Source organism: Carassius carassius, chromosome 44, assembly GCF_963082965.1.
Source record: "Carassius carassius chromosome 44, fCarCar2.1, whole genome shotgun sequence".
Lineage (NCBI taxonomy): Eukaryota > Metazoa > Chordata > Actinopteri > Cypriniformes > Cyprinidae > Carassius > Carassius carassius.
The window spans coordinates 12,496,099-12,518,005 of NC_081798.1; the positions used below are offsets into that span (position 1 = coordinate 12,496,099).

The 21,907-nt window shown below is 36.7% G+C and overlaps 2 protein-coding genes across 6 annotated transcripts in view; both read right to left on the bottom strand.

Moving 5' to 3' along the window:
- The window catches only part of LOC132126097 (sodium/calcium exchanger 1-like), a 38,031-nt gene extending 25,040 nt beyond the window's left edge, over positions 1 to 12,991 (bottom strand). For 2 of the 5 annotated variants that reach the window (XM_059537141.1, XM_059537138.1), the window contains exons 1-2: positions 8,454 to 8,507; positions 6,474 to 8,325 (exon numbers count right to left, since the gene is read on the bottom strand). In XM_059537141.1, the coding sequence (XP_059393124.1) occupies positions 6,474 to 8,325; positions 8,454 to 8,487 (1,886 nt within the window). In that variant the 5' untranslated portion in view covers positions 8,488 to 8,507. Of the gene's footprint in view, positions 1 to 6,473; positions 8,326 to 8,453; positions 8,508 to 9,710; positions 9,999 to 12,859 lie in introns of those variants that run through there. The other 3 variants (XM_059537139.1, XM_059537140.1, XM_059537142.1) reach the window with 3 other exon arrangements.
- Positions 12,992 to 19,732: 6,741 nt separating this feature from the next.
- On the bottom strand, positions 19,733 to 21,485 carry LOC132126264 (myelin and lymphocyte protein-like). The gene is made up of 4 exons (XM_059537407.1): positions 21,341 to 21,485; positions 20,585 to 20,752; positions 20,349 to 20,480; positions 19,733 to 20,008 (listed from the first exon to the last, which is right to left on the bottom strand). The coding sequence occupies exons 1-4, from the start codon at positions 21,428 to 21,430 to the stop codon at positions 19,934 to 19,936; spliced, it is 465 nt and encodes a 154-aa protein (XP_059393390.1). The 5' UTR covers positions 21,431 to 21,485; the 3' UTR covers positions 19,733 to 19,933.
- Between the last annotated feature and the right edge of the window lie 422 nt (positions 21,486 to 21,907).

Consider the following 21,907-nt stretch of genomic DNA (forward strand, 5'->3'; position numbering starts at 1 on the left):
CCAGACAGACTGGATGATGATGAGATCATCTCTGTGTGGAGCACTGGCTGTTGGCAGGCAAAATCTCACTGGATTATTACACTTAATGGCAAAAGGAATGTTTGTAAATGTAAACTGATATTTCCTACTGACACACTACTACAACTTTTACAAATACAAAACTATTTCATGGTACTTCACTAAGTGACACAATAGCTTTGAACCCGACTTGAGAAAACTTTGAATCCCAAACGGAAGTAAGCAGCTTAAAAGGGGGATTTGTCTGGAAAAATCCATTTCCCTTTTGAATTTTTACTACTGAGCTGATGTCGTCCATGGACAAAACTGGCCTAGAACACATCAGGAGAGACAAGAGAGAAAGTGGAATGGAAATAACAGCACTTCAGAAAACAAGACCTATTCCTGGATACACTTGAGAGGGTATTATTTTGGACTACTTAAATGCGATCTGCGCTCCTCCACAACAAACTGGCAAGGCCTGTGATGAGGATGGCGACAGTGACAATAACGAGAGATGATAATTAAAGCCACACATCTTCCCCCAACCCCTCCGAGAAATGCGTTAAAAGAATATCGGGCAGGAAGCCTGAGAGCCGCTGAGCGAATGAGCATGAAAACACAATCTGTCATACTCAGAGCTGATGAGGGGATGATAAAGGTATGAGTACCACAGTAGGCTTCAGTCATACCATGTTATTTCCCTAATGAGCAACACTGCAGGATGTTTTTCAAGTTTTGAAGTTTGAGTGAAGAGTGAAACAGAGAAAAGGGTGAGCCATTATATTATGTAATAGGAATCAACAAAATTAACAGATTTTAAAGTTGCAGATCTTTTGCTGTGCATGCCGTGCAGCTTAAGGAAAGCTGCTTCAAAAACAACTTATGGCAAAATATACCATAATAATTAGGCTACTGGCAGGATATTCTTTAAAAAAAATCTAATATTTTTTGCAACCATTTTAATTTGTACATTTTTTATTCTTTATGGTATATATATATATATATATATATATATATATATATATATATATATATATTTGCCTCAGTTCACTTGGCTGTAAAGCTGTAAAGCAATACAGTGTGACATAAAAACCAACAATGTAGCGTTTCATAAAACTACAACACTCAGTGGAAAAAGAAGCTTGTTACTCGCAAAGCTACGGAGATTTGAAAACAGCTGAGCTACTGTCACGCTAATGAAAATGTACTTCGCTACATTAGCATCGCTACTTTTAGTAAGTTACTCCTCAACACTGTGTGGGTGACGTTTGATTTGCTGTGTGAAGCTTCCAGAACGCATCTCAGAGCCAGAGCAATAAATGCTACTCCTTCCATGTTTAATTTTAGACAGGTTCTCCTCTCTACTTTAAAACATGCGAGAAAACATCGCTGTCTGTCATTGCGATCCACTTTTCCATGGTTTGTAGGAGGATATTTCCCATCTTCCTGCCTGCCCTTGTGTTGCCGTTAGGCTGAGGTCATGGAAAATACATCATGGAGTTTATGCAAGTGTTCAAAACAAGCATGGGGCAAAAAGAGGAGAACCTTACAGTAAGAGGACAGAGAGACGGAGGAAAGAAAGCAGGTTAAATGTATGTGTGGAACTTCTGCATTCATTTAACTTGCTGAACACTAGACTGACTTAGACTAACTGAACATAACCTGTCAGGAAAATTGTTTTCAGTCTCACAACATAGCTGAACGAATGCGGGCCAATAACTGTTTACATTCTCTTCCATTTCTGAGTGAGAAATTCTGCAGAAATTTTCCACAGCTCTAATTTTAAGCACCATATCTGTTATCTTACACGTGATAGGAAATTGTAAAAAAGTGATATACTGTGGCCTGGCTGCTATCCGTCTACTATATATTTTTGTAATGAATTCTAAGTAAATGTTGTTGAAAACAAATAAATAGAAAATAAGCTAAATTAGATCAAATTAAAAGCTATATCAGATTGCACTTTTTCCCACTCATTTTGCATTATTTTTCCAATGTGTTAATTAATTAAAAATAAGTAAGTGGTCACCAGGTCTACATTTTTGTAACTGTGTTTTGCACTAAACGTTTTTGAATGTGCTTAAAAGCAAATACAAATATTGAGACTATTGTCAAAATTTATATCACCCAGTCCTGCTATATATTTTTATTAAAAAAAGTTAGCATAGGCCATAAAAAAAAAAAAATAAAAATAATAATAATAAACTGTCAAATACTTAAGGAATGCATAGTCATAAAAAAAAAAAAACTAATAACTATTTTTGAGTGTTTCATTGATGCTTTGTTAACATACATACAGTATTTTCAGTACTTTCCTCTAAACAATCTCCATCACATGGAAGTGTGTCCAGTTTTCATCACGAATGATTAAACTAAACTAAGCAGGCAGAAGTGAGTAATGCTAAGAGATTCACCAAGATTCTTTAAGAACAAACTCGCCTTCAAGGGACACCGGGGGTTATTCTGACGGTAACTGGCTCTCTGAGAGCCAACAGCTGATTCATGTCACCAAACCAAAAAGAGCACATTTTCCATATTTAATAAAATTTTCATGACCTGCCTTAAGAGGAAGAACACTTGTGCCAATATGGTGTCTTCAACAATTAATGCATTAATGCCATGCATGGTCATGTTATGTAAAGCTACATAACCCGACCTCTGTGCTTCGACATACAGACTTCATTGTAAAACTATCATCAAGTGGTTTCAGAAAAAAAGGCTGATTCATCATAATTAGGAAAACACACATACAACACAAAGCCATGAGCATTCAGCAGGCACAGAAACCTCTGGAAATAATTTGAATTAGTCATAGACGATCAAAAGATTATAACTGGCCAAGAGGGGCTACCTAATATATTTCCAGCAGAGATGGGAGCAGTGATTTAATGGTGCACTGCTGCTGACTCTATCTTTGCCTTGTGCAACGAGTCACATGAAATCAACTGACAGCATGTTTATCTGGGCAGCTCTGAGCTGGCAGAGGACTGTGGTGACAGAAGGCCCTCTCCTACTGGACTAGGGGGAAAAAACACGCTCCAAAAACATAACAACAAACCCGGGAGCATCTTTCCTTCTCCTGCAGAATCAGGACATAGTTCTTGACCAATAAAAAGAGAAAGCCATGTCTAAAAAAACAAAAACGATTTTTGCTGCTTGTTAATTTAGTGCACTAAAATGAGCTAATACAATGCAATTGCACATGAAATGCAATCAGTTAGAATTTGTAAACTGAGTGTTTATCTAATCCATTCTCATTGGGACAACATGAATATTTTTTTGGTCAACCGGATGTACAGAGCACAAATTCTGAATATGGGTTACCACATCACTTTTTTATTAAGTTAATTGAACATTATTTTTTGGGGGGGGGGGAATAACTCCCTTCATTCTTAACTCATCTGTTGAACAAGTCTTTGTTTCAGAGTGCTCATGTAGAGATGCACTGCCCAAGGTTCACATGACCACTGAACGAGTCATCTAATCAGCCATGGGATGAGGCAAGAACTCTGGCACGCAGACATAGTGTGTCCTTATAGCAAAGGTCACGTCGCAGTGTCTTACTGAAGACCCTAACTAAGCTTTTGACTGTTAGATTAATTAGACTAAAGGTGCTATGAGCACTTTTATGAAAGGCCGCACTTCAAACATTCCAACTACCTGAAAGGTATAACAGAAATAGTCCTGAGATATCATACCCATCTTTGTGACAGCCCTGAGCCCTGTAAACCCACTCAAGACATGAAAGGAGAAAAACTGACCAAGTAAAGTCTTTTTTAACCAATCAGACAACCAGAAATTAAAATAGGCTTTGTCCGTGAATAAAGCAAAATATTATTTGGGATTAATTGTGTAGTCCCTACTATATGGAATTTTCCAGCTATTAGTGATGGAAATTCCCACCCCTCTAGAGACTTTGTCCCCTCTTTGTACAGTGTTTATGCAAGGTCTTACTTAAGCCAATATAAACATGCCTAACATACTATTTCTGTGTTCTTTGTCTGATTCCCCCCTCTTTTTTCTCCATGTCTAAATTTCATTATTTCTCCTTAGGATCACCGGCAACACACTCATACATGCTTGTTTCAATGTATACTGAGGAAAATGTCCAAGAATCCTCACTGAGCAAATAAATGATTACTGTAGTAAGATTGAGATTTAAAACTTGCTCATTAAAAACATTATATTCATTACTCAGCATGATAAAACCCTGAGAGGGCACAGTTGGTTTGACAGCCCCCCATAATTATGAAACACTCAATGCTAATACCTCAATTTCAGGGATCCAAGTTCAAACTAGTTTTTACAACATATAGTGTATAAATGAAGTATTTAGGACCAGTTTTAGAGTCAAGTTGTAGATTTACTCATATAATAATCAAAAAGAAAGTGAGAGAAGATAGGGCTACTTTGTGCTACTTCGGCGTGAACATACAAATTGACAAGAGACAGAAAAATAAATTGAACGGTTTTAAATTAACCACCACCACTGGGATATCTAAGTGTCCTCACAAGATACATCAAGTTTTTTATTGATATCCTTAGTGTCTAATATAAAATACAATCTTTCTGTTTTCAATTTAGAATGCCCTTTTTACATCTAGCTTATCTGAACCACCAAAATCACACCTGCTTTCTTACCAGATCTTCCTTTTGCCAAGGAATCCAAATGGTTGATTCAATCTAAATGAGTAAAGATTTGAAGTAGCACCATTTACAAACATCCACCACCAAAAGTTGTCTCCAAACAGAATCCAGGATCCAGAGTCAAGACCTGTCCATATATGGAGCTTCATCTGTAGGCTTAGCCAGATCAGCATGGTGTAGGTTGCTTACTTCAAAGCAATGCATTTACCTCTGTTTACATTTGTGCATGTCTTCCCATTAATCAGCTTAAAATAAGCACAAGCAAGGGAGCTTTTCCATTTCAAGATCTTGGAGCAAATTCAGAGCTGTTTATCTTCGACTGTGTAAATCTGTTATCATTATTTCCTCCCTGTCATGGAAAATATCTGGGGTTCAGGCCACCTTGTCAAGTATGTGATCATACCAATAAATGATCTGTGGCAGAGTGCCAGAAGAGGATATGGGTGAGGAGAGCCTGTTCCCTGCCAGAAGTCCTAGAGCTGGAGCTCAAACTCAAGCCGAGCAATGCAACGGTTATGGAAATGTAATTAGTCATCCAAATGAGCAGTTCTGGAAGTCTGAGACATGTCTTTACACAGATTAAGCAGATATGACTTGTGGAAAGCTTCTACTTAGCTCATTCACTCCAAACCAGATGCTTTTTCATTCAGTTCAGATTCAAGGACTACATTTATCAAAGCCTTTATTGGTTGTCAAAGGTCTGTTATTTGAGGAACTTAATCACCTCAAGCAATAAAGGTACCTCTTACTTTATTTTGATCAAGCGAAGTAGTTTTGCATGCCATTTTGAATCTCAGGTAAAAATGCATGCTACTGCAATGACGTATTGATGATACAATGATATAAAGTAAATGTGACCATATCACTTCACTTCCTTGATCCACAATTTTTTACATGGGTACAAAAATGTCTGGTAAAAGCCATGATTTAAGGAGTACTGGGAAGTCTAGGAGGACCAGATTCTGAAATAAACTGCGCAAAATGGAAACATAAGAGTGAGCAAAGCTAGTGTGTTAATGAAAGAGTGAAAAGAAAGAAACAGGAGAGCTGCAAAGATAAAGAGTCAGAAAAAAAGCTTACAGTAAACGTACACAACAATAGAGTAAAACACATTGTATGGGAAATAAAGACAAATATTTATGAAATAACATAAACTGGCTGACTTGGAGACTTTTTGATGAATGTATCATTTTTTAATACACCTTAAGTAGAGCTGAACAGTAAGGACTTTTTCTGCATGCCTGGTCAGGCCAGTGGTTCAGATTTCTACTTGTATTGCCCACAATTTTGACACATTATATGTATATATAATTTATAGGTATACATTTAAATGTAATATTTACATGAGAATTATGTTATACATTTTATGTATTCTTTTCAAAATCTTTAAGATGTATTTGAAATTAAGAATATATAATTATTTATATTTTCTTTACAAAAGACATTTGTAATATCATCTGTAAATTCAAGAGTTATAAATATACTGAAAACTCCAAGGCAGCAAAAAAATTATCATCAGCATAGGTGAGGTTTAAAAATTAGTAGAATTTACAACCATATGTTACAGAAAAACACTGTTTAAGTTCACATGCAATAAAAGGCATTTAAACATGTAATATATAACACTGCTCTAATATGACAGGTAACCAGCCCAAAACTCCCACATCAGCAACGGGCAAGTGGGCCATCCTTATTACTGAACCATGGTTATCTACTATACAAAATAATGCTGATTACCCTTTGAATTGTGAATTAAGATACCCATTGCTCATACAGTTTGTCATTTTCCACCACTGAATAGTTCAAAGAGAAAAAAATACACTTACGAAATCTCATCATTCTGGAACTCCAAGGCTCCGTGGGTGTCTTCAAAGTCCTCTCCTCCACCTTTTGCTGTGCCTTCAATGGTTTTATAAGGGATTACCACTACTCCACGGGCTCCAGAGGTACGTGTCACCTTCACCTCCATCATGCCAATGCTTTCACTGACATGAACCACTGGCTCCTCAAATGTGAAGATGCCAGCATGGTCATCGTCAAAAATAGTCACAATAGCTGTTGAAGGAAGGCCAAGACTAGCTAATGTGTCCACATGATTGGCTCCTGGGTTCCCATTGTCAGTTCCTTCAGAAATGATCTTGACATTGCTAAGATGAACCAGGAAGTGCTCGTCTTCTTCAAAAATGTCATCGTCGATGATGTCCACTCTTATCTCCTTTTCGGTCTCACCTGGTTTGAAGACTACAACACCCTCGGTGAACTGGTAATCAGAGCCTGCATTGGCAGTGCCGTCCTCAGTGCGGTACTCAACCGACACAGCGCTAGTTAAGTTACCGCCGCGTCTGACCACATTCAAAGCCACAGTCCCGCAGTTCTCAAGACATTGATATGTGCCGGGGTCAAAGAAGATCTTGGAGGAAATATCATTATCAGAGACTTCTGATCGAAGTTCATGGTTGCCTAGTGCTTTTCTGGCTTGGTCTGCAGCATGCTTTTTTAGTATGTTACCCGCACCAGTCATAAGTCTAGTGGCCTGGCAGCGATAGAACGCACGACTCTTCTGTTGCTGGCTGAGGACGTGGTAGTTCGCGAGCTCAACCAGCTGCTCCATCTCTTTCTCTGGATGTTTCTGTTTCAGTTCCTTCAAAATCCTGGCCATTTCTCTTCTGACCTCATCCTCATCCACATCTTTATCTTCAGAATCCTCCGTGCCATCTAAGAATTCCTCGCCAGGAGAGTTAAGCATCCCACCGTCCATTTCGATATCGATTGACTGGTGCTCTGGCTCACCTTCAGTCTCAATGATCATTCCCCTTTGTTTTCCGACTCTGTAACGTTTGTACACATACTTGTAGAATAAAAGTCTGCGGTCTGCAACCCAAGCAAATATGACACAAATCGGAAAGAAGAAGAGAGTAAGGAGTCCCTCCCAGACTTCAACGATACCTGGGGAAATCACTGCCAAGATCAGATAAAGCCATATATATGCAAATATACTCCAAGTGGCAGTGACAAAGAACACCCGCAGGTGCTTGACCTTCCGATGCTCTCCTTCTGGTATCACAGAGACACAGAGACCAATGATGACAAACATATTAAAAGCTGCACTTCCAACAATCGTGTTTGGGCCCAGTTCACCTGCATCAAAGTTGTGCCCACACACTTCAACCACGGAGAGCATAATCTCTGGGGCTGAGGAACCCAGAGCCATGAGAGTAAGATTTGAGACAGTTTCATTCCAAATACGAACAGTAGTGGTTGTGGTTTCTCCGTTAGGCTTCTTGATGGTGATCTCTTTCTCCTGGGATGTGATGACCTCAATAGAAGCCATAAAGCGGTCTGCAATGATGGATACCCCTAGGAACATGTAGACCAAACCGACAAAGTACACAGTGGCTCTGGCCAGCTTATCCCCAAAAGAGGGATTCTCTGGTGTCCAAATTGGCAAGATCACTCCCTCTTTGCACTCAAAACTACCACCACATGTCTCGTGTGAAGAGTTTTCATTAGGAGAAGTATCTACACCTAAGCTTGATTTGGAGCTGCCTGCATAGGCCGGCATGAGCTCATAGAAGAAAACTAAGAGAAAGATGCTGATTAGAGCGAGAGAAAAATAGGATGAAGTCCCAGATTGGCCCATGTTCCCAGTGAGGTATTTTGTTCCTGCTCTTCTGTACCCTGTAAGGAAAGAACAAGTGAGATAAATTTTTATGAATGATACAACACTAAGATGCTTGATCAGAAATTATGCAACAGTTGCTTAAATTCGATTGGTCAAGCAATTTGCTGAAATAGCTCATATTTACAGTTTACAGTGACAGCACTGGGAAGTTGTAGCATTTGTATACAAGCTCGCTTGTGTTCACGGCATTCCGGACCTGAGTATGTGAACGGTGCTGAGTGTAAGCAGAGTTTGCCTTAAGCGAGGATTGTTTTTTTGAAAGTCAGAGCGTCAGTGTTTTACCTCACTCCACAGTCACTCATAATGGGGAAAACGCAGTGAGGAAATGGAAAACCTGGAGTGGAGTTAGCCAAGAGTGACTGCAGAAAGTGTTGAGTGGGGGAGGTCCACTCGTATATACACTTTTCCAGCCCGTTTTTTTAGACTATGAGCTGCCTGGTGATGCCAAAGCTTGATCTAACTATTTTCTTTGGCGGAGAAGAAACATACAAACCAATTAGTAAATTTTGCCCGGAAAATACTACTCAGCATACTATAGAAAACTGTCTTATAAAGCCAATAAAGCATTTACAGTCATGCTGTAGTACTACATATCAACGCAACTGTGATTACATGCAGTATTGAGTACTCTTGCTTGTGTTTAATCGTTTAATTAAAATATAAAAGGTAGAGGAGTGACTGATAATGAATTAATATATTTTAAGGTTGATAATAAGCTGGTTAGGATATTTGGATGAGCGACAATCTTAAATGACTAGATGCTTTTGTATGCAAGCAGATGTGTTGTAACAGTACACCAGCATTAGCCAGACACACATTCACTAACTCAACAGCTGTTTCGCATCAAACAGAAACGTAATAAATAAATACATTTGAAAAATGCAATTAAAAGCATTTTATATGCAAATTAAACTATATCTTATTATCATCCTATTGGGGAGAAAAATCCAGCCTAAGATGGTGTGTTGGTTTTAGTAGGTCAGGATGGTGTTGGTTTGATCTGTGCACTTTTCAGATGGTCAGAATGGGAGACCAGCTTGCTGACCAGCTAAACCAGCAGAACAAAAGCTTTGCCAGGATATGTGAGCATCAAATTTACATTTATTTCCTAAATAACAAAAATGATTACATAAATGAACAATAGATTTGTGCAGGCAGAGAAGTGTTTCTGAATAGAAGCGGTCAAAATATTTGCTGAACTGCTTCTGAATTTAGACATTTGTCTCTCAAAAACGATTAATCTGTGTGATAGATTAAATGAAAAAGAAAACGCATAGGCCTACTATAAATTATAATATAGCACATAAACACACCCACTATTTACATTTAACTGCATACAGCATGACTCATAATAAAGCCTAATTACATCAATTTAACCTACCTTTTAAAGAGAATTGTTGTGCTGAGGTGAAAGCTGCAAAATGTAGATAAAGCTGTAGTAATTCTGAGATTCCGGCAAAAACAACTTCACTCAAGCGGACCGTTTACCGGCAGCGCTCGTTTGCAAAGTACCTCGACCGTTCACTCTCATCCTCCAGGAGCTGAACCATTCCAATAAGGAGAACTGTGCGTGAGACACGCGATTCATTCAGAGCTGCGCGGGCAGAGTGTGCGGCGGAGAGTTGTAGGCTACTTTTCCTAAGTGCTGCAAGCATATTTTCCGCTTTCCGAACGGATTGTGCTCGGACAGTGCGGTGGCTTCATGCCAGTCCCTCAAGAGCTGATAACACTGCCACACTGAGAGCACACACAACTCAAAACTCTAGCTATGATACAAAATAAGTGCCAGAAAATACATTGTCCATTAAAAGCAACATTTGTCCCCCTTGATATGTGGCGATTTTCAGAATTCTTAACTGAATAAACATTAATCCTGAGTAATTAGACTGAGAATTAACTCAACATTAATAAAAATAATTAAAATAAACTAAAATAATGTTAAATAATAATTGTATATAATATACAATTTTATTTAATATGCAAACAGTTTCACATTAATCTGTGAAAATTTTCTGGGTGAATAGGTTGTGGCAATGTAGGTCTTGTGGGTGGTCACTAAGGCATTGCTAAGGCAATCTGTGTAGTTGCAAAGGGCTTGTTACAATTTTGGCAAATATGCCCCCACAAAGTCTCACACATGCCTTCTGCAATCAACCCCATCCAAGGTTTTCCATTACCCGAACATCAGCTCCAATGGAGTAAGTTTCACTTTCGGATAAAACCACAGTTCTCCATTTCCGCCAATGTTCCAAAAGCCGTTTCGTGCTGCAAGGAAAATCCTACAACTCTGGTTCCGTTCATGAGAGAAAATATTAATATATGATCAAATTAAATGGCCATAATATGATGTTGATGCATTTTTATCATGATTATGAAGGGTTTTTAGTGCTGTCATATTTATTTAGAGGATGTATGTGCTGTACAGTAGTTAACATTCAAAAGAAATGTATCACTACAGAGCTGTACAATTCAGCTCCATGTCTGTGTTTGTGTCATAGAACTGCAACAGCAGAAAAGACACTTTTGTGCTCTATCTTGAGTCATTGTTATGGCATGCCAGTTCACATTTGCCAGTGACGTGATTTCTGTCGTGATGTGTCTCCCTGCGTTAGACCAATATAACCTGAAGGGCCACTATTAATTTGAATCATGTTTCTTATTGTGTCTTGCCGATGGCTCACTAGACAGAATCTATGCAGGTGCAGATCAGTGAAAATGCAAATTTATGCATGCATACAGTTTAGAGACTGTCTTGCATACTCATACACGATCTGAGTGTAATTGGTTTTGTTGCTCGACTTATGATTAAAAAATGGCTAAATGCACACGTGCAAGAAATGAGAAGCTAAGAGAATGTTTTTCAATTGGATTAATACACAATGACACTTCTGTGACCTCCAATACTATGCATGTGTCACATAAATAAATTTAATATTAAAGCTACCTAAATAGTTACATTTTAAAATATCATTAAAATTATTATTCTGCATTTCACTCTGTTATTCAGCCTTAATCTCAAGATGTGTCCTAATGCAGAAGCAAACACAAAATGTCTGAATGCAGTTTGCCGTGAACTTTACATCATGAGGCTTTTGTTGTTGAGATCAGCTTTCACCTCACATAGCTCCACAGCTGTGCTGTTAGACATGGAGGGGAGGCCCTAAGACAGAGTGAGCTCACCGTTGTATTATTCTGTCTGTATAAGAGGACTATTTATGCTTGCAGTTCCACATACATGCGTGCCTCTCATGCCTGACCTGGCTAACAAAATCTCTCCATGCACCGTAAAACAAATAAATAAATAAACAACAGCATGTTGTCACTTGCTCATGGGTAGTCACTAGTCAGTCGATGTACTGTAGTCATGTCATGGAACAGCTAGACTGTTCCGAACTCTTTCACCTCACTGACATGAGGTCAGAACCGGCATGTATGAGTTTGAGAAGTTTTCTAGTTTGAAAGATTTGGTAGAACTTGCATCTGGGTGGGTTTTGGTAGACATGTTTTGAATCTGTACATCAGCTGGGGATGCATCATGCTGTTTTTCCCTTTCTCACTCTCTTTGTTTGCTTTGGCTAAGCGCATCATATACTGTTTCCTATAATGTTATATGTAACTCACAGGCCCTTAAAAGGAAGGTCAGCTGAAATTAAGTTCAAATCACAAGTTCAAAAACATTGCCACTGTAATAGTAATATTACTTCCAAGCAGGGTCACTTTTTTATTTATTTTATTTTATTTTTTTCACAAATTGTGCCAGTAGCAAGTAAACTGGGAAAATGTAATAGGCCATGAATGAATTAGTTTTGCATAAAATATTTCATAATGTTTTTTTTAGTTTCAATAAATAAATTAAATCATTTCAATAAATCAAGTAAAAATTGTCTAAAAATGTCCATATATATAAATATTAAAATTATTGTCATGCTCCTAGCTTTTCTCTTCACAGTCCCCCTCTTTTTTGGGAGAAAAATGTGAGAACGGTGTTAATATGAATAATACTAATAAATGGTAAATTTTCCACTGAACTAAAACTCACTAAAAAACACATAATTTACATTAGCGAGCATCAGATTATCATTTAATAATTCGATGTAAACCATCCATTATATTCCAGTTTCAAATAAAGTTATGGGCATTCGGCAAGTAACATTTTGTCTTCTTGCCAAAGTCAGTTTTTACTTTCATTTAGCGTTTGGCGAGTGTTAAGTTGGACTGTTTCCAAGTATTGTAATAAGCAATAATTATGTAGCATAATTGATTTTTTCCAAATTATTCCTTCATCCAAAAAAAAAGACCCTTACCTTTTCGTTATTAAATCAGTTGTGTTTTTAATGACGTAGCATAATTTCACACAGTAGAACATTTCACACAGCAACAATCAAAATACACCATGATCCCTCTGCAACTGATGCCAAAACAGAAAAGCTTATTCATTAATGCAAATGGTGTCACCTTAACAGTCGTTAATCCATTAACCAGTAAGTTTTTCATCCAATAAAATAATGGTTTTAATGGAACTTTGCCTACCTAGAGATCCCTGAAGCAGCCAATCCTATGGACTCCCTTCCGTATTCCCTGTGGTGCTGTGAGAGACTGTCTAGGGAAAGGAGCGGTGGCTGATAACATGTCTAAATTTAACAGAAACAGGCATTGTTTCTGGCCTGGTGGGCCAAGTGAGTGCCTCTAAACATGGACAGCATAGTTGGGTTGTTGCTTATCGTTCTCTTCTCCTTCAGCCACTTCCATACAAGGCTGTACTCGGAGCCTGTCACTTGCTAACCTGCCTGTGAAGCTCTCCTATCTGCCAGCTTCTTGTCATTAACAGACAAGTGCAAGATAAAGGGGCTTCACTGGCAGGTAGCTTTCTTCTCCCCTTGTGCGTGTGGTCATACTGTATGTGTCTATGAGTGAGTGTTTGTGTTTGTGAGAAAGGCAGGAATGCGCAGAGGACGTAATTAGTGATTTTCCATAGTTCCCAGGACCCCAGTAAGAGGACGTGACATAATCTGGTCCCTTGGGACATACTGTAAGGTTTAGAGAAGTTGGCTTACATGTGGTTGGAATGAGACCAGATGAAGTTCCTAAAAAAGGTTCTTTTTTGGCATCTATGTTTTCAGGAAGAACCTAGTATATAATAACATCAATGGGACATTTCCATTGCACAAAGGAACTCATGAACCCGTAGATGGCACAGTCCGATAGGTCTAACTCAATCTGAGTTAAACTGATTGGTTCTCTCTTGTATCAGTAGTCAATGAACTCGCTGCTCAACACTCAAAGATATGATTAGTGCTTGCTATAGCAGTTGCAGCACACTTCAGAAACCCTTCACATTCTCCAGCTCCACCTGTATAGATCTTCTACGTGGTGGTTCATGTATGCTATATGGGGGTTATTCACGTTCAGTGTTGGGTAAGTTACTCTAAAAAAAATGTAATCAAATTACTGATTACTCCTTTTTGTGATTACACAATTTGTGTGTTATAATGAGAGGATTCATGAGCACGCAAATTTCTGCAACTGCTGGTGTTCCTGTGGCTCAGTGGTAGAGCATTGTGTTTGCAGTGCAAAAGGTTGTGGGTTCAATTCCCAGGGGACACACATACTGGAAAAAAAAAATGTATAGCCTGAATGCACTGTAAGTCACCTTGGATAAAAGTGTCTGCTAAATACATAAATGTGATGCAAACACGTTTAAACACTATTTAGGCTGCAAACACGCCTAAATAGAAACTCTGCATATGCTTGCACCTGCTACTCATATATATTAGTTCATGTTGCTTTTGTGCAATAGATGAATAACAATTTCTTTGTTTTAGATATTTTACACCTTAAATTTCTCTGTTACTAAAAAAGTAATCAAATTACAGTAATGCTTTACTAAGTGGGTTACTGCCCAACACTGTTCATGTTACAGTATATGTGCAGCAGCAGTATTTCTTACATGCTCACAGCAGCATGTTGTGGATGTATTGGCTGTAGCAAGCCTCGGTACTTGCTCGGCCACAGCAGCAGCAGCGTAGCAGATCTATGGGTTTATTTGAATGTGATATAATACTTTGGGCTGCTTTAGACATACTGCTTTGTGACATCTGTCTAACTGGGCTCTATGAGAAGGGCAAATAAAAGCACATGGACTTGCAAGCACGTAAATCATGACCGTGTTTGGCTAAAATGCAACCTCCTATAAACATCAAAGGAGCAATGGCTACATTTCAGTATGTGACAAATGTACAGAAATAGCATCATCTACTGTATTTGACATAATCTGTTCTCTGCTTGTGAATTTGTTAAGTGCTTTTGGCAGTATCTTAAATGCTGGGCCTGCCCTTTATCAAAATTAAGTGTTAAAATGCACTTAGGCAAGTACTTTGTTGCAAATTTGATCACACAATCAGTCTATACTGTATTGTGAAGGATCCAGCAAATTCCCAAATAATGTTGGTATTCTAACTTCATATTTATCTCATTTAGATATTATTAAAAGGCAATTGGACTTTTATTCATTTTATTCATTTATTTTTTATATTACAAATGAAGCTTTAACAGCCAAAAGCAGTGACAAATTATCATAAAAATAACACACATCACTTATCAAACTATTAAATCTATTACAGCATTCATTAGGTTTTCAGTTAAAGTCTTTCACATTAAAATTAAACAATACAATAGCAATGACTTGTACACTGTAAATAATCCAAATGAAACGTAAAGTATTTTAACACAGTTTAATTGTTCAAATCATTGTATGCAAATTTAAGCATTCTCCTCTTACTTTGGAAGAACTTTTGTATTTACCACATTGTGAACTTTCAAAATACAAGTGTGTAGCTTTAATAAAATAACAAAATTTAATAAAAATTCTAAATCAAAATCTATAATTGTGTTCATTTATATTAATATATTTGTTTTATCTATTTATTTTTTCTAAATTGCAAAACTTTAAACTAAGGCTTAACCATGGACAACAAACTATATAAATTAATGGTAAATAACTGTGAATATAATTGAACTGAAGGGGGTTTTAGGCACTTGCCAATGTATTTCAAACTATTTAATATAATTTTGAAATAAACTTTTACATGGGTATTCTTTTTCATGACTGAAAATCAAGAGACATATTTTAATAATGACCCCAAAACAGGCATTATGCCCATCAACAAAGAAAAGCATTACAAATGAACTCCATGTTCCAGTGATAAGGCTGAATTTATCGAAGCTCATGTTACGTACTACAAACAAAGAGAAGACAACTTGTAAGTATCATATCTCCTTGATCATATCTCCCTCGTATTGATGCCACATATCTGTTGCCAGCATATGGCACATTCGTCTTTGGTGTTTTTCTGTTTGACAAGTCATGATTTATCCATAGATCTAGTCATTTGAGATGTATGACTGTTTTCCAGAAACATCACCCAGTCTATGGTCCATTTCAAACAGCCTAAAGGTACCCAATGCTGATTCATGATGCCTTGCTATGCCATAACCTAAATAGATTCATGTATAAGAACATATGAAATGACTAACTTGCAAAGTGTCTAGAGACCATAGACCTTAATCTGTGATTAACTTAGCTGTCAGTGCCCTTAAAAATTTACATTATAAGAATTTTCTTCATATATGCTGAAAAAAGGTTAGGTTGAAACATCCTCTTATGAATCATTAAATAACTCTGAAGTTTGTTAGATTAATTATTGTTCCTGTGTGGCTGACGCAGTCATCGCCAGCATAGGATGGCAAGCACACAGCTGTTACAAACATGCACTCCATTTCTTTCTCTCTCATCTGAGTGTTTTTTGTTCCAGTTGAAATGTCCTTATATGATGTTTTTGTTACATAAGTGAACTTCCATCCTGAAACTCATAGTGACGCTTGGATAAGGGAAAAATACAACTGCAGTAGTTCTGATATTTTGTTACATATGAGTCAAATCTTATGCCTTTGACAACTGGTATAGGACTTTGATCTAATTTTGACAAATATGGGATAATTCTTTTTCTCTTTCGCCTCTGCGATGTGTTTTCTGCTCTCTTGTTGAATATGGGCCTAGATCTTTAAAAGGGGAAAAATGGTTAATAGCTTATAACAGGAAAATATAATGAGATTTTTCTTAAAAGCTTGTAATGTTAGAAAATGGGTCACTTAAATATGAAAATCTCTTTTATGTCACTCTTACTTCACACAAGATGATAGTAGAAGATTTCGGAACTTCACAGGCGGTCGAAAATGACAGAAACTGCAGCTGTACATTTGGCTTGTGGAATATTAATCATCTGAGATGGACTCTTACAGCAAGAGTTTCTGTGACTGAGAGGATTTGTAGGAAGACAACCACAGAGTTGATTCATAGAAACATTTTGTAAGTAGAGTATTTGCATAATTTAATGAACATAAAACAGTCTAAATTTCTGTTGATCACCACTGATCTCTCTTTGATCACACTTTATATTAGTTTGCCTTAACTATGTATTACTAAGAGAATTCTATTCTGCTCACCAAGCCTGCATTTATTTGATCCAAAATACAGCAAAAATAGTAATATTGTGAATTATTTTTACTATTAAAAATAACTGCTTTCTAGTTGAATATATTTTAAAATGTAATTTATGTGATCAAAGCTATAATTCCCATCTTCAGTGAAACATGATCCTTCAGAAATCATTCTAATATGCCAATGTGCTGTGCAAGAAACATTTTCATTTGTTTACCAATCAGAGAATCTTAACAGGTAAAAACTATACATTATTGTTCAAAAAATTTGAGTCAGTAAGCCTTTTATTCAGAGAAAATGCAAAGAATTTAATCTATTTAACCGTTTTTATTTTGAACTCCAGAAAAATATTAAGCCACACCACTGTTTTAAACATTGATAATAATAAGAAATGTTTCTTGAGCAGCAAAGCAGAATATTAGAATGATTTCTGAAGGATCATGTGGCACTGAAGACTTTCCTATCACAGGTATAAATTACATTTTTAAATATATTAAAATAGAAAACTATTTATTTGATATTCCTATCAAATAATACAGCAATTGTGAGCATTCAAGTGTACAATGGTTTGGTTTCAGAGCCTTTGTATCTTTGTATTTCTTTGTACCTTTATATATATACAGTATTTAAAAAATCCTAACCAAGCATTTTGTTTATATCTTCTGAGGGGAAAGTTTTCTTCCAAAAGATATAATTAAAAAGGCCTGCATTGCCACTGTAGATTATTGTGTTTTTATAATAAAACAGTAATGATTCTTGCAGAAAGGGCCCCTTTAGGCCGGAAAACACATGCGCTGCTTGTACTAATACTGAGGTGAGTCAGAGACAGTTTTCTACCTCTTGATTTCCTTTGTCTGAATACACTTCAACCCAAGAGAAGCGCTGCTCTAAGAAGACTCATAACTGAGTTCTCTTATAACATCTGATGCACATTACAGTTTTTCTCAGTCGCTTTGGTGCATTTCTCGAATCATCCTTAAAGGGGTCATATGACGTTGCTAAAAAGGAACATTATTTGTACAGATACATACGTACAGACTGTGAGTCAGAAATGCCAGACTGTCCTTGCAAAGTTGGAACTGCCCCACTATATAGAAACAGACACTGGCATTGTAGGCTACTCTTCCAGAAAACAGTCCTTGGACTTTGTAAAATGCGTTGCACACATCTTAATATTTGGGTTGAACTGTTCTGAAACAGCGTTTTTTGGAAGGCCAAAAACTTAGCTTCGCTTTCACAACCAAACACACAGCATCTCCACAACACGGCCTGGGCAGCAACAGTGATAACAAAAGTTACACCTTCTTTCTTTCCGTGAACATTTGGGAGGGATTATTGTTGGCATGCTAATGTTCCCACATCGTGATGTAGACATGTGGGGGCATGTTTAAACGAGGATCAGCCTTTGAGGTATCAGTGAGATTACAGGGAAACTCACAACTTCTCTAATAATCTACTTTCTCAGCCATATATGCTCTTGTGCAGAGTGGTGTAAACATCACTGAATGAGAGCTGAAAGTGATGAGAGAACATCAATTTAGTAAGTGAAGCTCTTCTTCATACTGTAAACACCATAGGAAGATCTATTGATGCAGTGGCTAAGAAGGTAAAGAGATGGAAGGAGAGAGAAAGTCTCACACAGAAAGGCTTACATTCTTGTAACAGGCAGTTATGCACAGCACACTCTAGTGGTTTAAAGCAGATTTTGTGTCTGTTGGCTATTGCTTTGTGAATAGTGAGCTGTGGTGTTATGTATTTTAGTAGAAGTAGTAGTAGTATTAAGACAAAAGAATAAAACACAAAATAGCGGTTTCATAAATTTAAGGACCAAAAGACCTTAAATTTCACCAGGACCCAAAATAATATAAATATTATTAAAATAATAATAAAATGTGGTTTACAATGCAAGAGCATGTTGCAAGGTCAACAAGAAACATATACTGTATTTATACATATTTTTCTTAACATGTTGTTATAAATTTTTCTTTTCTTTTTTCCCTTATTTCTTGCTTTCTTTTCATTCTAACTAACATTCCAGCATTTTCCTTCATGGACGAATGAAAGTCACATGGGTTTGGTTGGAACAACATGAGGGTATGAGGGTGAATTTTTTTCTTTTGTGTGTGTGTGTGTGTGTGTGTGTGAAATAGCACTATAAGCCACTTAAAATGTATAAAACATAAGCTTATAATTTAAAACATGCAGAAAAAAGCTTATTTGTACACTTGTGCTTTCATAAAGCAGATGGCACTTAACTTTTTATTATGTAATGCAATACCATTCTTACATTTTTAGGTTTGGCTTTAGGGGCCTCCATAAACATAGAAGTAAGCATCTTATAATGCATTTAGATGCTGGGAGTCATTCCCCACATGTCCAGCACTCATGAATTAAATATTTGATACAGTTCCCAGACATCACCTTACATCACCTAATTGTTCCCTGTCCAAAACATGTGTCCAACCCTAACGCATACTACAGTCTAGACATTTTTAGAACAGGTTAAACCAGATCTAGAAAAGCAAGAAAGTCAGTTAAAAGCCCGAAACAGAAACACTACATTACAAGCTTAAGATACAGAAAGACACACCAAAATAAACAAACTACAACGAACATGAAAACAAACTTAATTCTAATCCAAATGCATGAAATTAATATCATCATGATAAAGATTACTCTGAAAGCATCCAGCCACAACACCTCTATGGTAAGTTTATGTAGTTTTTAATAAAATGTAAAGATCTAGTTTTATGGTACATTTATGCAGGATGTTGTAAAAGCAGGTAAATCGTTCTAGAAGATCTTACCATCTTTATATTCAAACATAAAGGGTGATTTGCTGCTTCATAATAAAGCCTTTAAGACATTTATGTATCCAGTGTCACAGCAAGAAATCATACTCCACAGATTGTTTATTTTTCCTTTATTAAAGGTTGTTTAAAAAAATACAATTTAGGAGAACATAAAAAGACTAGAATGTTAATCAAACACAAATGATTACTGATGCACTAAATGTTAAATGTCATTTGTTTGAGTAAATGTCATAACATTGCTTAAAGATGCAATTCAACAATTACATGTGATGTCAGATGAGTAAAGCAGGCGTTTTAGAAGGATTTCCATCTGATGGCTGAGAAAACTGTGTGGACGACATACAGTAAAGTGGTGAAAAAGGAAAACACCTGAAATGAAAGAGACATAAATGGTTACTATACACTTCAAGTAAAATATGTGCACTACTTTAAAATGACCTTTGTTGGGCCTACCTATTGTAGTCATGTTATCTATTAATAAAACAATTATTTTATTTGTTGGCCCATAAATCACATTAAGGACTCTTCAAAGACATGTTTAATAATTTACATATTCAAGATTATTCAGAATCTCCAGTTTATTAAAAGTACAGCTGAATGCCTTTTTGTTTACAGACTTCACTGATATCTTATTTTATTTAAGTTTAACAGGTTAAACAGTGTTTTGTAAGCTTGGAATGATTTTTGATTTTTAGCTATAGGGGCTTACCACAGCAGCTACATCCAGCTTGTAAATAAGTGCATCTCTGCCAGATGATATTTCCAGTCTGAGGGTTATGATAGCCAGAAGCACGGAGGCACTGAGATAGAGGAGTGCTGCAAACGCATGGTATGCTACATCCTGCAGAGAGGAAATTAAGATATATAAGAAAATGTGTTTTGTGTCTTCATGGGGAGAGAAAGAAAAGCAGTTGAAGTACAAGAGAAATTGAAAAGGAAACTTACCGCACTTGCCCAAGAGCTTCTGTTATGATGAGACCCACAGGCAAAGATCAGCAACCAGAGGAATGTCATGACGAAACAGAAAATTGTCACAGAGATGACGTATGCCTGGGGGTTGTAAGGTAAGAGTAACGTAGATGCTACCAGGCTCAGTACGAGACCACCACAGACCTGAGAGATGAGCAAAGTGAAGGAAAGTAAATTTCACTTACAGAATTCCTCTTTATTCCTGGAGTTACAGAGTTTGCAGATAGTTGTACAGGAAAATGTATATTCACATGAATAATACAGTACTACAGAACTCTTGTTCCACTATAAACATCTTTACAAATGAAACTCTTCCAGGAATATCTCAAAACATTGGATATAAGAGAAAACAATGACATTAAAGTATAAAATACATAAAATAAAAAACTTCTGAAAATGTGTGTACTTATATATTTATTTATATACACAAACACACACAGTAAGGTATGTATTTACTTATGTTATAAACCAAATCACTTTAAGTAGGCTGGAATTACAACATAATCTGTGGATGACCACATTTTAACATTTTATGAGTCTTAATTGCATTTTTTTAAACTATTTTTTACAGATTAAATAGGTACATTTTGATGAACAAATACTGTGTGTTTGTATTTGAACTTAGAATAAATAAATTACATACAAGTTTTTTTTTGGTTTCATAATGTTTCAAACTGACTTTAATGAAAACATAACATCAAAAAAGTAATCAATTAGTTAAAATCAACTCACAAGCTCTGGAAGGTAGAGGATGTCGGGAATGGTGCAGAATATTGCCCCTCCACGGGGAAGGTAGCCCATTTGTCCTGTATTGGTCGCCATGTCTGCACACCTGAGTGTCCTCGCTGCACAGCTAGAACGAATGTGAAGAAGTGTGGAGGATGTGCTCTATTAAAGAGGCTGACAGAGTGCTGGAAAGACCTGTTCATCTTGATGCATTCCATGAAGACCCACCCTGTGTATTCACTCCATCTGAGGACTGCTCTTTTATTTACTTGCTAGATTTGTGTGACAAAGTCACCACTTGTTTACAAATCGTTATAGTGTCAGATGCTCATTAATTTTTGACAGTGTTGTTGGTTGTCGTCTTTAAAATGGCCATGACAACTTACTTTATTGTTTTATGATAGAACAACATAGTCTACTGTATACATCAACATCTTATATTCTAATCCTAAATGGATTTCTCTATTCAAGGTGAAATATGTGATAAATATACTGTATGTAAATGCAAAATATAGAGAAAAGAAACTGAGCAGAAGATGAGTTTAAAACATTAGGTAAAAAAAAAATCTTCTT

Excerpts from the sequence above, each read along its gene's own strand:
- LOC132126264 (XM_059537407.1), bottom strand. The coding sequence starts at position 21,430 with ATGGCGACCAATACAGGACAAATGGGCTACCTTCCCCGTGGAGGGGCA. Across the intron at positions 20,481-20,584 it reads GAAGCTCTTGGGCAAGTGCG|GATGTAGCATACCATGCGTT; the intron begins GTAAGTTTCCTT and ends TCCTCTCTGCAG. Across the intron at positions 20,009-20,348 it reads AGCTGGATGTAGCTGCTGTG|GTGTTTTCCTTTTTCACCAC; the intron begins GTAAGCCCCTAT and ends CTTTCATTTCAG.